This window comes from Python bivittatus, unplaced genomic scaffold (assembly GCF_059951505.1).
Source record: "Python bivittatus isolate LINGU-HERP-01145 unplaced genomic scaffold, Pbiv_v1 ctg000120_np1212, whole genome shotgun sequence".
Lineage (NCBI taxonomy): Eukaryota > Metazoa > Chordata > Lepidosauria > Squamata > Pythonidae > Python > Python bivittatus.
This window is the reverse complement of record NW_028277037.1, coordinates 3,345,076-3,361,774: the sequence shown is the minus strand read 5'-3', so window position 1 is coordinate 3,361,774 and position 16,699 is coordinate 3,345,076. Positions and strand designations below refer to the sequence as shown.

Genomic DNA, 16,699 nt, shown 5'->3' with positions numbered 1-16,699 from the left:
AAAGTCAAAACATCTGGCGAAATAGATGACTAAGAGGAAGGGGAGGGGGTCTATTAACTAACATGAGGGGGAGAAAGGGGTGAGAGAAACACTACATTCTCACCAGAATATAGGCTCTTCCAATGAAGCAAAATAGTTCTTCTGTCCCTCACACAGAAACACTGAATTTTACTATTTCAGTATAGGACAACGGTCACCATGTTAATTATTTACCATAATTAAAACAGGATAGGACAAATATTTGAACAAAAGGCTAGTGTAAATGGCCACCACTAAGTCTCTATGCAACCTCCACCTTAGTGGCTGGTGAAAAACATGAAGAAACTATTATTTCACTTTATGTTTGTGAGATCCTCATAGGAACTCATGTGGGATGCTGAATGATAGACAACTCTGCTCAGGTCCTGTGGGACTGCTAACAGCTTTGAGAAGCCAAAGTCTGCCGTTTTCATTGGTATGAATCAGTGTTTTTCAAACATGGCAACTTTAAGATGGGTGGACTTCAACTCCCAGAATTCCCCAGCCAGCAAGTCTGGCTAGGGAATTCTAGGAGTTGAAGTCCACCCATCTTAAAGTGGCCAAGTTTGAAAAACACTGGTAGAAATGTTATTTTATCTGCCCATTTTTAACCTGTTGCTTTATAATATTTGTTTTAGCTGTGTCTGGTATTTTATCACGAAAGTTTTATTTGAACTGCATTATTGTATTTTCTTATTATAAGTTGCCTTGAAGCTGGAATTTATTTATTCTATAAATGAATAAATCATCCAACTACAGAAGTCAGATTCTATTATCACTGAATTGGTAATTTATTCCACTACATTTTCTGCATAACACACAGTTAAACATTACACTTAAAAGGATGCTTGTTTGAAATCACTATTTGTCAGTAATAAAAAAAGTGCAATAAGAAAAATAAGGTGACTTGAAGATTTATATGCCAAATGATTTTGGCAAAATCTGCTCTATATTTTTAATTGCCCACTGTACAGTACAGAAAATTAGATTTCCTACAATTGAAACTCTGTCACCAAACCAGCTTATGCCATATGGGATTTGCTAAAAATTCCTTTTCCACCCAGATATTGCTCAATAGCTGCTAATTAAAGATTAAAGGATTGCTTGAGAGTAACACCATTTGCCATTATGAGTAAAGAATATAAGTGTACAGGGGAAATTGATGAAGGGAAGGCATTTAAGAAACTATATAAACTATTTTGAGTCATTCTGTATTGATTTCCTACATTCACTTTTCAATATTTATCTATTCCCAAGTGGAGAAATATAGAATATGAACTGAAATACATAGGAACCTCCATATATGTTGCTGCAATTTCTCTAAATATGATGACTCCCTCACATGTGAAACATTTGTGTGTTAAAATTATAAAATCACAATTTAAGGACAGATTTACAATGTGCAAGAGTGCATACCAAATTATTGCATATCAGAAAAACAAAGAACACACATGGGCATCTTCATTCAAAAGAGCCTGTTATATGCATGGAATCTTTCAGAATAAATAATTTACATATTTCAGATTGCTTTTTTAAAGGTAGCCATTCTTTCTTTAAAAACTGTAAGCACAAAAAAAAGTTCTTATTGCAAAGATGTCTGTTACAATCTCTTTAAGACATTTTTATACATAAAAACCCAACCAGATGTAGAGTACAGGTATCCTTCATTATGCTAGCTTCCTGAAGAGTCAGAAACATTTATATGTGCAATTGTCAGGAGGAGGTATTTATATGATCTATTATCATGATGTTAGAACAGACACATTTTACATTATACTGGAATTAAACACTATGATATCACTTTAGATGGAAAACAAACCCTTTTAAACTTAGTGGTAGTTAATAGAAAGGTCACTACCAGATTTAAATGCTTTGTACTCACCCCCCCAGTGGCTTAGGCATAAAAGTTAGAAAGTCATCCACTTGCACAAGAGCAATACAAAATTAAATATTTATTCAAATAATAAGCTTAAGTTCAGGCTGCAAAGTTGGCAACGTAGATTTTAAACACATCACAAAAGCGTGCACAAGAATGTATGCTGAGCAGAGAACAAAAATACTAAGCATTATACTAGACAGCTGCTGATTTTAAGAAAAACAAAAATATATAATAATCACTATACAAAATATAAAATGTATTAAACACTACCATCCACAGAACAGGTTTTTTTTAATTGGTTATATTTAAAAATTATTTGTGTAATTATATAGTGAATTGTGAATGATTATACAATATCCTCCCTTCAGCTGGCGATACTTTGTTGCTCTACAGCACATCCAATCACGTTGAAAACTGAGCATCATCATTTATACCATCAATAAAAGGAAATGATTATTGATAATACAAGTAAACATTGTCTGAGCTACGAAGAACAAAATTACTCTTTTCCTTCAACTCTGAAGTGCCTTCCATGCGAAGCCAGCACTTGTGTGTTTCAGTTAACAGAATGTACTACCAAGCAAAGTCCAACGCTGTAGATTTTAATGGAGAAGACTAAATTTTATAAATCAAAGACTGAATGTAGACATGCAACCCTCTTTGCTTCTGGGTAAAACCCCTTGTGCATCACTTATCAAATTTATTGCCTTTTGGAATTTCATTCAAGGCATCCAAAATTAGAGCTAATGATAAATATACATATAGCAAAAAAATAAAAAATAAAAAAGGACAAACTGCATTTGATACCACTATTGGTAATGTCTGTGCTACGTGAAAGCACCTTTTAAAAAAGAGCCTATGCGGCAAGAGATAAGTGTCTAAAGATTCAAAATGAATCAACAGTATTGGATAACAATATAATTCTCAACTCAGAAGCTGCCTCAAGATTAGGTGCATCTTCAGTTAATGTAACAGGAAAAAAAGGCAATGGTTTTTATTTTATTAAACTCATTCACTCCAACTGACCTAAGGCCACCAGATTTGCAGACACAATGTGTTTCTTCTTCTCTTTATACAGTTCTTTAGGCTGTAAGATGATAAAGGAATATATCTATTTTTTAAAAAACTGAAACAAAAAAATAACTATTTCATCTAGATTAAGAAGTTGCCCCAGGTGTGGGGTTTACGTTCTGAGTGGCTACTTGGGGCGCAACTTCAATGATTCGAGGTTTGTCTATAATTCTGGCAGTACGATTGCCCTTTTCTACAATCCCAATAATCCATGCTTGGTGACCTTCACCATATTTTGGAGACTTGATTTCAGCGCAGAAACGTGCTGCCTGTTCACGTGGTAAGCAAATAAGGAGGCCTCCTGCAAGGAGAAGGAATGGCATTAGCACCTATTGACATATCAAATCAAAAACTGCTGTCTTGCTTATGTAGATTTTAACTATTATCTACTAACTAAACTTATTTGTGGCTTTATAAAGTGAAGAAATAATATCCTTCAGCACAAATTATGATGTCACTTTTCTTCATGGCCGAATACAAATAATTATTTCCAAGAAATCTTGCAAATGTCTTTATGCGTCATTTCAAAGAAACACTAATAATACTCTTAAAATTATCAGATAGGAACATGACAGTTTAAAGCTAAAATCTGTCTATGTGTTTGAAAGCCTTTGGAATTAACAGGAACTTGTTATAAACAAATCATGCCAGACTAGAGTAGTAGATCAGGTACTGATCAGGTACCTGGGCCTCAGCAAAGCCTTCAACGTAAGATTCTCCTTAATAAAACAACACACTCTGAGTTAAAAGCACTCCTTAATGGCTTTGCTTCAGCTTGGAGGCAAATTCTGAGTGGAATGCCACAGGGTGCTGTGCTACTCCACATTTTTATCAATGAGTTGGATCAGGTATGCAGATGACCCAAAGCTGAGAGAAGTGGCTGATGATATTTTGGAGGAGAAACAGGAAATTAAAAAAGATCTAGATGGGGCTTCAGTAGAGAGTTGAAATGAATAGGATGGAACTGAACAGGAGAAATGTAAAGTGAGCCACTAGCGTGATGCAGCTGCTAAAAAAGCAAATGCTACCTTGGGGTGGGATTAATAGCACCATAAAGTCCAAATCATTGTAGGTAATTGTTCCATTCTACTTTTCCCTGATTAAACCCCATTTGGAATACTTAGGTTGGGTTCTGTGCATAATAGTTTGAAAAAGACAGTGACAAACTGCAGCAAATTCAGAAGAAGGCCAAGGTGAGTAGTATGGAAACCAAACCCTATCAGGAAGAAAGGCAAAATGCCTATGGTATATTTTAATACCCATTCCTAATTGATATAATTTAATAGAATTTAAATTTATAATTTAAATATCATTTAATATCAATGCCTATTCATCCAGGAAGCACCTAATTCAAAGGACCATAAACTATTACTGATCAATTTACTATTACAGCTTAAAATGCAAAGCAACATAACTCACAGAGTGTGAGAAATAGGTAGTAATTAGGAATACATAGCAGAATTTCTGACTTGCACAATAGTACTTTTTATGTGGATGTTGCCAAGTCCACATTCATTGAACAGTCAGACAGAGATTTCTTCAGCACAGGTTTGCAATACACACGCCGGTTGTTTTGTGCTCTCTGGAGAAACAGCACCATCTACTGACCATTTATAAGAATCTCTAAGGAACAATTTTGGTAGAAGCACCATGACTACTGCAAGTCAAGGAGATCCTGAGATAATATATTGCGCACATTTTCTTTTCGCAAGTCTTCTATTTGCAATAGAACAAAGGGGCTTGAAGACAGTATCTTTCATTATGAACATTCAGTTGATCTGAAAGGTGATTATTTTTTACACGTATTTTTCATACACTGGAAAGCAAGAAATTGGCTTCACTGGGAATTCTACCATTGGAACAAGCAAGAATGGCCAGGAACAAACTTGCTAGAAGTTTGATAAGGAAGCACCAATATTATTCCAGTTAGTAGGAATCACAGGCTGAACTACACACACAAAAGGCATTAGAGGCTCCGGCATTTCACTGGCATTGTGGATTACACATTGTTCACTTTTATGTAGCTATTTTCATGTCATCTTCAATCTTCAATCTCAATTGTGCCTGTTAATTTATTGCTGTGCAACCCGAAAAGCTTCTGCAAAGAAAATCTGGATGTCTTTTATCATCAAATAGATGGCTGAGGGGTAACGTTCACATTTCTTCAATGCATGGTAGGCTCTCAATGTCATGTCGCGCAGATGCATTGAGTTTTCTGCCCACTTGACACTGAACAATTTTTGCCAAGGGAATGAGACCGTGGGGCCTTTATGATAACAGAATGAGGAGGGTTTCTGTCTCTGTGGATGTTAGCTGCCTAGACACTTTGCTCCTTTAAGCTTTGGCCAGATGTAGGAAGCTACAAAGCACTAATGAGGACTGGCATGGCCATATATTCTGAAGACCAAATCTTGAAGCAGCTGGTATGATCACTGGATTTCAATGTCAAGAGAATGGTCACAGGTGCTATCTGTTCCAAACAGACATGTTTTCAGAGAGGGAAACTGGTGTGATCTCCCCAGGGTTTGTGTCTAGTGAGATGATAGACAATTTTTCTCATTTGGAGGATGAGGCAGCTGATTCATATTCTTCTCCAGAGGAGGAGGGGGTCTTATTGGAGAGTTTAAGAGCCACTGTTGTAGACATGGTTATCAGACCATGAGAAAGCCCGCTACTGATCTCAAGCAGTAGTACTGGAATAAAGAGGAGCATAGGATTGGTCCAGGGTGGAATGCCCAAGGATCAAATGACCATCAGTTCTGGCCAGAAATCTCAAGTCTCCAGTCTAGAGACACGGGATGGACTTGTGGACAGCAATTTCCACTGTCTGTATGGTGTCAGATGCCATGGAATCTGGTACCAATATATCTGAGAGTTTAGAGTTTGGAGAAAGAGCCCTTCCAGTTTGCAGAAGATAATCCATAATCAGCGCAAATTTAATGAATGGCCTGCTCTTATTTTTGCCCTCTGAAATGGAATCCATTGGGTATGAAGCCCATTGAGAAAATGGAGCTGGCTGCAATGGGGGGGGGGGTGTCTCTCTTGGACCTTACAAAAAGAATGGTGAGAGGTTGAATAATATGTGCTGAAGCATAATCTTAATGCTTCAGACACTTGCTTCTAGCAGACAGCTCACAGAATCTACATGGCTGGATAGGGTGCTCTGTTGTAGACAAGACAGAGCACATATATACTGTATGCAGATTTGCATGTTGAAGAATAGAGAACTCAAGACTGTGTGTGTGTGTGTGAGACAGAGAGAGAGAGAGGATGCATGTATGCCTTTTCGAGTTAGCGGACATTGGATCATTCTTAGAAGTGCTTTGCCAGCTTTAGCTCTTCCAGAAGGTGGTGTGATAGCAGAGTTTACTACATGGCCTGATGAGACTGACAGTTTATAGTTTCCCCATATGCCTTTTCATAGGTATTTTCTTCATTTTGTGCTTTGGTTTAATTCAGTAGGAGTTGCTGAAGCAAGATACCACATGATCAATCCATTCAGAGTCAGAGGGGCCTGCAGAATAGTCAGTGCTCTTATCTGTCTGTTTCTTAATCCAAAAGCCCATGGGAGGGACTTTACATTTATAAACCAAAGCAGCAGTTTTAGCAACATGAAGCATCTGCTGTTGGAAAAATGCCTTCAGTCAAGGTAACTGGCTTCTTCTGGCCCCTTTGGCAGAATCTTTAGCTCTGGAACGTTCTGAACAAGGTTATTGTGCAGATATAGAACCCATGTTTGATTCCTAGACCCCAGAATGAAGAATTGGTTAAATAATACAGTACAAAAACCAGGTAATATCTCAATGCTTCCTCTATACCTTTCTGTGTAATGTAAGGGACGGAGGGGGAGAAAAAGACTGAAAAATTAAAAAATCTTTTACCTGATGTCTCAGGACAAGTCCCATGCATAAGACCAAACATATTCCCACATGCTTTGCTAACAGCAGCCATTTTGGCAAGAACAGGGAGATTATGTATAACGAAAGACACCTCATTACGTTGCTGCTTTGCTAGATTTTGTGCATGTCCCAGGATTCCGAAGCCTGTGATGTCTGTAGCTGCATGAGCATTAAACGTATGCATGAGCCCTGCAGCTTGAGATGGAAGAGAGGAGAAAAATGTTATGCAACTTCAGAATTCAGCCTCTCAATATTAAATCAGAGTTTAAATTTACATAATTTACAGTTCCATTCAAATTAGATTAACAACAGTAAAATAACGTTAAACTTCTTCAAGAGGAAAAACATACATTCCCACATACAGATGATCCATTCCTGATATATCCAAATGGTTTTACCAAAAGGTATATCATCCCATCTCAGAATATTTATTTTTATAGATACAAATTTCTTTCCAATTGCTGTTAGAGTGTGCTATCCCTGAATTTTCTGATAATGCATATAGCAGTGATGTTTTTCCAAACGTTTTTCCCAATTACAATGTGAACTGCTGTATTTTCTTACTTGGAAAATTGTATGGCCATTCCTGAGATATAGAGTGCATTTGGAAAGCATTCAGACCCCCTTCACTTTTTTCAATTTTGTTATGTTGCAGCCTGATGCTACAATCGTTCAAATTCATTTTTTTTCTCATTAATCTACACTCAGTACCCCATAATGACAAAGTGAAAACAGAATTTTAGAAATGTCTGTACATTTATTAAAAAGGAAAAACTGAAATATCACACTGGCATAAGTATTCAGACCCTTTACTCAGTACTTTGTTGAAGCACCTTTGGCAGCAATTACAGCCTCAAGTCTTTTTTGGTATGACGCGACAAGCTTTGCACACCTGGATTGGGGGATTTTCTGCCATTCTTCTTTGCAAATCCTCTCAAGCTCAATCAGGTTGGACAGGGACCGTTGGTGGACAACCATTTTCAGGTCTCTCCAGAGATGGTCAATAGGGTTCAAGTCAGGGCTCTGGCTGGGCCACTCTAGGACATTCACAGAGTTGTCCCTAAGCCATTCCTGTGTTGCCTTGGCTGTGTGCTTAGGATCACTGTCGTGTTGGAAGGTGAACCTTCGACCCAGTCTGAGGTCCTAAGTGCTATGGAACAGGTTTTCATTGAAGATATCTCTGTCCTTTGCTCCATTCAGCTTTCCCTCAACCCTGACCAGTCTCCCAGTCCCTGCTGCTGAAAAACACCCCCACAGCATGATGCTGCCACCATGATGCTTCACTGTTGGGATGGTACTGGGCAGGTGATGAGCAGTGCCTGGTTTCCTCCAGACATAACGTTTAGAATTGAGGCCAAACAGTTCAATCTTGGTTTCATCAGACCAGAGAATCTTGTTCCTCACAGTCTGAGAGTCCTTCAGGTGCTTTTTTGCAAACTCCAAGCGGGCTTTCATGTGTTTTGCACTGAGGAGAGGCTTCCATCTAGCCACTCTGCCAGAAAGCCCAAATCGGTGGAGGGCTGCAGTGATGGTTGTCCTTCTGGAACTTTGTCCCATCTCCACACAGGATCTCTGGAGCTCAGTCAGAGTGACCATCGGGTTCTTGGTCATCTCTCTTACTAAGGCTCTTCTCCCCCGATTGCTCAGTTTGGCCAGGTGGCCAGCTCTTAGAAGAGTCCTGGTTGTGCCAAACTTCTTCCATTTGAGAATTATGGAGACCACTGTGCTCTTGAGAACCTTCAGTGCAGCAGAATTTTTTTTGTAGCCTTCCCCAGATCTGTGCCTTGCAATAATCCTGTCTCTGAGCTCTGCAGGCAGTTCCTTTGACTTCATGGCTTTTGCTCTGATACAGTATGCATTGTCAGCTGTGAGGCCTTCTATAGAGAGGTGTGTGCCTTTCCAAATCATGTCCAATCAATTTAATTTACCACAGGTGGACTTCAATCAAGGTGTAGAAACAGCTCAGCAACTATCAAGAGGCACCCAAGCTAAATTTCAAGTGTTGTTGCAAAGGGTCTGAATACTTAAGTACATGTGATATTTCAGTTTTTTCTTTTTAATAATTTTACAAACATTTCTAAAATTCTGTTTTCACGTTGTCATTATGGGGTGGTGAGTGTAGATTAATGAGAAAAAAAATGAATTTGAATGATTGTAGTATCAGGCTGCAACATAACAAAATTGAAAAAAGTGAAGGGGGTCTGAATACTTTCCGAATGCACTGTACATGGTTCCCTTCTATAGTAACAGACAGTATGAGAAAAGCAAAGGACAGAGAGCTACAATCCATACCTCTATTCTTACATAATGGGTATAATGATGGCTGGTGAAGACAATTCTGGAGGCAACAAGCCAAAACAGTTCAAACTTAACCATCCTTCACAGATTTCATTCTCTTTCTTTGATGCAGAATTACTGAATTATATCCTTTCATATTAGGGTGAATTTTATTTTTTATAACTGTTCACATTACAGAAGTAAAGGACTGAAGCCCTCCATTCAGAACTGACCAAAAGTTAAACCTGGTTAGGCAAAATCCAAGAAGCTGTTCCTGAGTACCAGAAAATGAATAATGACATAAAGTCAAAATATTTACATTAGACTGTTTATGCCAATATTAATACCCTAATAACTGTGATTAAGGATGTTAAGTATTTCTTTAGCTGAAGAAAGCTTTTATGAAAGTGGGAACATAGGAATTAAATGAACAGACACTGATACAAATGGCCTAGGTGTCCATGGGGGTGGGATGAGTGGGGGGGCAAGTGAGAAAATGTGCATTACAATACAAACTCTGCCCTTTATGTAGCTGCATGCAATGCTGCAACTCAAGTATGAAAAGGCAGAGTTTGTGCTGTGACATTACAACATGCATTTTGTTCTTTTGGCATCATGGTGGTTAGAAAAACATGCCTATGATGAACGTGGAGGAAAGAGAGTAAGATACAGAAAATCAGAACTTCTGATTTGATTATTAGGGTGGATTTATAATGTAAAAGGATGTTTACATGTTAGAAATGATAGAGTGCTATACAGAATGATCTCCATATCATCCTATCATGGAAAGCTTCAGAACCTTTCTTTCATGCATATATATTACATGCATATTCATTAAAGAGAAATTGCTATTCTAAATGTTTCCAGTTTGAACTCTATTTTTAAAGATATATATTTTTATCTCTAATACATTAGAGCTGCATTTCCCAAAACGAATGCCATGGTCCTAGCAAAAAAATGGCCAATCCTCAAAAAATATAATCACTCTTTTTCCCTTCTAACCAGAGCAGTGCAGTCATGATCTTGCCAGTGTTCTGATTGGAAAGAAGAAACCTTTACAATGAAGCCCTCAGCCAGGGCACTGGTGATCAGGTGACATAAGCTTTACGAAACTTTACTTGACACGTGTGCAAAATCGGCATTTTGCACATGCACGTTTATATTTTTAGCCACAAAAAGTACTGAAAAAAGAACCCAGTCCCCAGCTATTTGAGAAACCCTGCATTCTAGCATTTATTAGATTATAATGAAAGTGTGCGTGTGTGCATGTGCATGCACATGTGTGTATGTGGACTCCTGGTGACTGCCTGAACAAGTCCATGCAGTTTTCTTGGCAATGTTTTTAGAAGTGGCTTGCCCTGGCCTTCTTCCTAGAGAGCTGAGAGAGAGACTGGTGCTAAGTCATCCAACAGGTCTAGAACACACAGCCTTCTGGTTTCTAGCCCTGATGCCTTTAACCACTACATCAAAGTGGCTCTCTATGCTGAACTGTGCTTTATTCTATAGCTAGATACATAGTGCAAGGTCTCTTAAACATTCCAAAGGACCATGTTACTTTCCAGCAATCTAAACAGATCTGTGCCATATATACCCATTTCCTTACTACCTCTCTTTTGTTCTGGTCACGGACCAAAATAAACTGACTACCCACCCTTACCTGTTCTGTTGAGTCTTGCCATATTCATCATTGCTTCTTGATATGCTAGTTCCACATCTTCTTGTGTAACAACCAACTTGATTTTATTCCATTTTTCTGGCTAGTGCATAGAAGGAAAGAAAAAGGCTACGTTTGTCTACATTGTTGGTAGAATGTAAAGTTTTATACAGTTATCTCTTACTCTTTCCTGATAACTTTAGGATGGAATTTGACATTTCACATTAGCAGCATACTAGCATGATCTTATACTGAACTATTCCCAAGACTTATTTCTTAGTTGGACACCAATTCAAGTCCATCAATCTACATGTGCAGTTAAGATTCCCCCCAAACCTCCTAGTTCACATTATATCTGTACTGAAAAGCATTAAGTGCCAATTCACCAACCTGAAGAGATTCTTTGAAGCACTTCATATTCCACTTCGATTTTCACTATTTGAACAGTCTAAGATCCTATGCTTATTTACTCAAAAACAGGTCTATGGGGTATTTGTAACATTAACATGATTTGAAATGCAAGTTACTAATATGAATATGATTTTAGATGGTTTGCTAGGCAATACCATGTAGATTTCAGTAATATACAACTATTGCTATAAACAGAAAACCCCAGTGAGCAATAAATCAAGAAGTGTTCAAAGTCTGCAGAAATGCTTGATAAGAAGATGATTCTATCAATGCTAACTATCCAAACTCATCTCAAAAAAAGATCCTGTAAAGAACTGGAGCCTGGATGGTTCAATCTTCAAGTCTTTGAGGTCAAGATTGTGAGTTTCCAAAGTACAGGGATGGTATATGGAGATGCAGACTACACATTCCAATCCCCATTCTCTCCATATTGATAGGGAAAGTCCAAAGTAAAACTCTAAACTGACTGTGCACGGTCCCTGACTACTGAAAACACTGTAACAACTTAATCACTAAGTTCCCTATCAACACTCAAAGGAGGGCAGTTATTGCCATACTTTCCAAATGTCTGAAGTAGCCTTCAATGTGGGGAAATCAAATAATTAGATGATTCCCTGGACTATTTGCTAATGTCTCCTCATATTAAGAGGAAGAAAGTGGGCAGACCACCTATCTCCCACGATCTTCCCAAGAAAACTTCTAGAAGAGAAAGAATATCCCAAAGGATCTCAGGGTTACATCCAACAGTGGCTCTGCCTTAATGCAAAAAAACGTGCAATCTTCCAGTATTGTTAAAATCCAGCTGAGATCATCCCTAGCCATAACAGTCAATGGTGAAGGTTGATGGGAGTGGCAGTCCATTATCTGAAGGCCACATGTTGTCCATGATTGCTTTTGGGGAATCAATTTTATCAATCCTTTCCACATATTGAACTTACTCTGCTCTGAAAGGCCCCCCAGATATCAGGAGCAGTTTGGAGGGGGCCTTAAGCAGGCAAAGGAAAATCAGTAAAAATTAATGGCTCCACCTTACCTAAGCAGCAATAGGTCTGATAGGCTAAGCAACTACTGACATACCATGTAACTAATTTTCTATGATGTAGCAGTTCAGTTCATTTTCCAAGACATTTTTATAATCCAATTTAAATTTCATTTAGAAGCTTTCAATATAATATACATGGTGACCAATACTGATTTTAACATTTTGTCTTTCCTTGAAAAAGAAAGAGGCAAAAAGGTGGCATAGTGAAGAACTTGTTTACACAGCCACAATCAGAACATCTCTTTTGTTTATAAATAGATTCAGGTTAACTTCTTTCTCTGCTAAGTGTTTGCTGGATGAGAACCAGAGAATTAGCAGCACTTAAAATATACAGTTTCAGAATATATTTCAACTACACAACAAATTTCTAAGGATAAACTAGAAAAACAGTGTATCTTATTTCTTTTCTACATTTCATCTTCAATAAATTTTGCTTGAAGTACAATAAAAAGTGTTTTTCTGAAACAGATCTCTATAGATACACCATTGTCAATGTGCACCCAGAAATGTGTTTGTTTTTACAATGACAACTTTGCATACATAAACAGATCTAACCACATTCCAAGGTCTTATCTCCAGATATTTAATGCATATGAACCAAACACAGGCCAACAGAAAAGGTTGGTATTAAGGAAATTAGAGTTAGCCTAGTTTGTTCAAAGTTTTGCATAGCTTAATCACAGAAAGGGGTATCTTAACATTTCTATGTCCCTTTATCAAGTTCATATTCAAAGTGATTTACTTACAATGTCTAACCACTGATGGACAGCTACAGCTACTTGTGTTCCCAATGGTTTGGTTAACACCAGCACATCTCCTGGTACAGCATTATCTGGCCTGGAAGTAATGAATGTATATTTTTAAAAAGCACACATGCTGTCATTATTTTTCAGTAATTATTCCACAAAATTTATTTAATATTATCCAAATATCATATTTTTGTAAACAAAAATACAATGAAAACAACCAAATAAAAGACACTCATTTAGGTACCATAAATTATCTTAAATGAGTTCATTCATTCATATAACCACAGATGATTATCAAGGCTTACAAATATATAGTGAAGATTACTAGTACATCTTGCCTGAGTCACATGTAATGCTAGAGTGACAATTTTGCTCTCAGAGAAAATTGTTATTGCTTTCAGTGTCTATTACTTCTATTCAAAACATTTAACACTTCAGTATAAGGTTTTGTTGCCTTTATTTTAGACATCGAAAAAAAGATTTTCAGAGCTTGGATATTAACAGTTGGAATCATGGAAGTATTTACACCCATACTGTTCTTCCAGTTTGGATGAAACAGATAAACTTTCTTCATGGTGCTGATTAGTGAAAACGACATAGTTCAATATAACCACAGTAGGAACTGTTGAGCTGCTATTATAATGAATTCTCAAGTATCACTGAAGCTGCAATGTGATTATTTTTTCTTTTGGTTTTGTTTACAGCATTATTTTAATCCAAACATTGAATATTGCAAACCAAAGTTTATTGTTTGGCATCTTGTGTGAGCCTGACCAAGTATAACTTTTTAAATAAACCACAATTAAGCCAACTATGCTTAATTGTGCATAGTTTGCAAGATGAACCCTCTAATAAATTTGCAAAAGTTCATCAGAAAAACATGCATCATCATTAATACCCACTAGTCCAGAGCCAATAACAAGCTTTTAATTTCCTCACAGTTAACAACACATAAAGGAAACAATTCAGAATTTTAGAAGTAGCTACCTCTTTTAATACTTTCAGCACCTTTTCCTTGGGATAAAATGCTCCAACTTACATGATAAACTCATTAGGCTGACAGACAGTTGTAGCTACTCCTCCTAAAACAATCCAAGGGTTTAATACTGTTTGACCACCAGTCACTGACGTTCCTGCCTCTTCTGCAGCATCTTTAAATCCTTGGATAATTAGAGGCATTATTTTATCCCTTTCCTTCAGATAAAAACAAATCACAAATAAGAAAAATCAATTGCCCAATCAAGCATCTACTGAATACATTAACAACTGACAAGCCATCCTATAGGAACTCATATTCCAACAACTACTGAAATTTAATCATCTTCTCACAGCTGCTTTTGCGCATATAAATTTGGAGTCCTTGGGGTTCTCGGAGCTTGGTTCTTTTCTTGCAAGAAAAGAACCAAGCTCCGAGAACCCCAAGGACTCCACAGTTCAACCCTGAGCTACACTTTTTTTTTTTTTAATCTGCACTCAACTGTGACCGACTCTGCGGCAACTGCCTGGACGAGTCCCTGCAGTTTTCAAGGCAAGGTGTTTCGGAAGTAGTTTGCTATTGTCTTCTTCCTAGAGCAGAGCCCAGCTGGCGAGTGCAGGAGGCAGGGTTTCCACTGCTTTGCGCCTTTTTCGGGCGCGCGCAGCTTCCACGTTACCGGCAACTGCTCCCGTCTCCTTTGCAAGGCGCCGCCAGCATTCTTCCTCCCACCGGGGTGAGAGTACCCATTTATCTACTCACGTAAGTTTTCGAGCTGCTGGGTTGGCAGGAGCTGGGGAGGAAGCAGGAACTCACTCTGCTGCGTGGAGCTGGGCTCGAACCACTGAAGTGTCGACCATTTCTGGCCGGCAACTTTCAGTGTCATTAAGCCGCTGCGCCACCGTGTCCCCCGAGCTACACATATTCGCCTCTATTGGTACCACATATAAATTTACTAAAGCTTACACTTCTTTGAACCCTAGTAAAGTTAAAAGAGTTGGATATCAATGGGCTCCACTCAAAATGCTGGATGAGGCCAGTTCTCACAAAATAAATGAGAATAGTTAGTTTGGCAACTTTTTCTTTATACTGAAGCACTTCACTGGTTTCCAAAATATTCAACAGAGTTTGGTGAACATTCTATTAGGAAATTACAAGGGGAACTGGCAAAAATATACACCATCCCTTTTATTTGCAGAATCTTGACTTGTTCATACAACATGCAAAGCTATAAACAAGCAAACCAAATGTCTTAACCCAATGTATCAATCTAATCATAGTGGAGTTTTTTAATGATGGGTTATGCTTAGAGGGTTTATATAACAAAACATGGTAAAACTAACTGTGGCTTAATGAGCTGTGTTATCCCTACTCCCATTCTAACCTTTTAGCATCCATTACTGGAAATGTTACAAAAAGGTGAGATGATCACTAGCTCAAGCAATGAGTCAGTAGCTTCTCTCTCTCTCCCCCTCTCATTTCAAACCTTTTTGGGCAACTTCCCCAAAATCCTGTGAGGAATCACGAAAATATATTTTGGTTTAACTCAGATCTAATACTTACAAAATCATTATATATTGCTATGAAATAATGAGCATCAGAGTAAAAACCCTTCCAATGTATTTTATTATCAGTTCTAAAATGGATATATGGAATTCTTAAAATTATGAGGGCTTATTTCACTTCTCATGATTTTGAACTGTTTGAATATAAAAATCACACCCAAATCTACTCTTTAGATTAACAGTTGCTGTTGCTTAGAATTGTATTTTCAGTAGTTTTCAGTATTTTCAAGAACTGTTGTCTAAGCAACAGCAACTGTTAATCTAAAGAGTAGAGGTAGACATTTGTCAGATTCAGAATTACAGATGCTTGAAATACAATTTACTTATATTATTATGCAGATTAATGTTAATTTATAGGTACATAAGGTAACATACTAGCATTTCTTATCATAATTTAAAGAACTTACCCTGTCTGTCATTTTATTACTGATACCAAGAAGCATCAACATATTGTCACATTCAGTGACTCCCATAGCATAAAGATCGCTAAGAACATTGGCACATGCTATGCGTCCCTGAAAAAAGCAACACAAATAATTCTCACTGAACTGCTATTTTAATGCATAAGCTGCTTTCCAAGCCAACCTTAAAAAGAAACATGTCACATCAAGGAACTCGCCAATTGAAAATTGAGGTGGCAGATGGAAAAAGCAAGTGTAATGAATAAAAGAAAGTAACAGGAATGTTATTACTGTTGCATTTAGCTGTGTTGTATCTTGAGTAGACTAAGCACGACACCCATTTATTTATTTATTGGGATGCAAAACCGTTTTGACCATTAAAGCAATCTTGAACAGAACCAGCAAGAAAACCAACAAGCCTTGAAAAACAATATATACAAAAAATTAAAATATGATTCATTTTAAGTACATTGGTATAAAAAATGATCTAGTACAAAACCACCCTGGTAGCTCTGTTTCTTAGAAAGCTCAGAACAGCTGCTTTAAAGGCTTTCTCAGGTGGTGTGTAGGTTCATGCACATATGACATTTCTCCTGGCAAAGCAGCTGTATTAAGATTTCCAGGGATCACAACTGCCTCAAGGCCTCATGGAAGGGCACTTTGTTCACACTAATATCCTTTGCAAAACATCCTCTGAATATTTTGCACAGTCCTATTGCTTCACTGGCCTAGTCACAGACCAGATGTCCCCAACTGTCAG

At 37.7% G+C, this 16,699-nt stretch overlaps 1 protein-coding gene across 3 annotated transcripts in view; it reads right to left on the bottom strand.

Annotated features, from left to right (window-relative positions):
• SEPHS1 (selenophosphate synthetase 1) overlaps positions 1-16,699 on the bottom strand; it is a 32,529-nt gene that overhangs the window by 3,734 nt on the left and 12,096 nt on the right. For 2 of the 3 annotated variants that reach the window (XM_088134846.1, XM_088134847.1), the window contains 6 exons: positions 15,946-16,053; positions 14,040-14,194; positions 12,998-13,088; positions 10,802-10,901; positions 6,850-7,062; positions 1,956-3,269 (listed from right to left, as the gene is read on the bottom strand). In XM_088134846.1, coding sequence (XP_087990972.1) covers positions 3,055-3,269; positions 6,850-7,062; positions 10,802-10,901; positions 12,998-13,088; positions 14,040-14,194; positions 15,946-16,053 — 882 coding nt within the window. In that variant the 3' untranslated portion in view covers positions 1,956-3,054. Of the gene's footprint in view, positions 1-1,955; positions 3,270-6,849; positions 7,063-10,801; positions 10,902-12,997; positions 13,089-14,039; positions 14,195-15,945; positions 16,054-16,699 lie in introns of those variants that run through there. The other variant, XR_015795104.1, reaches the window with a different exon arrangement.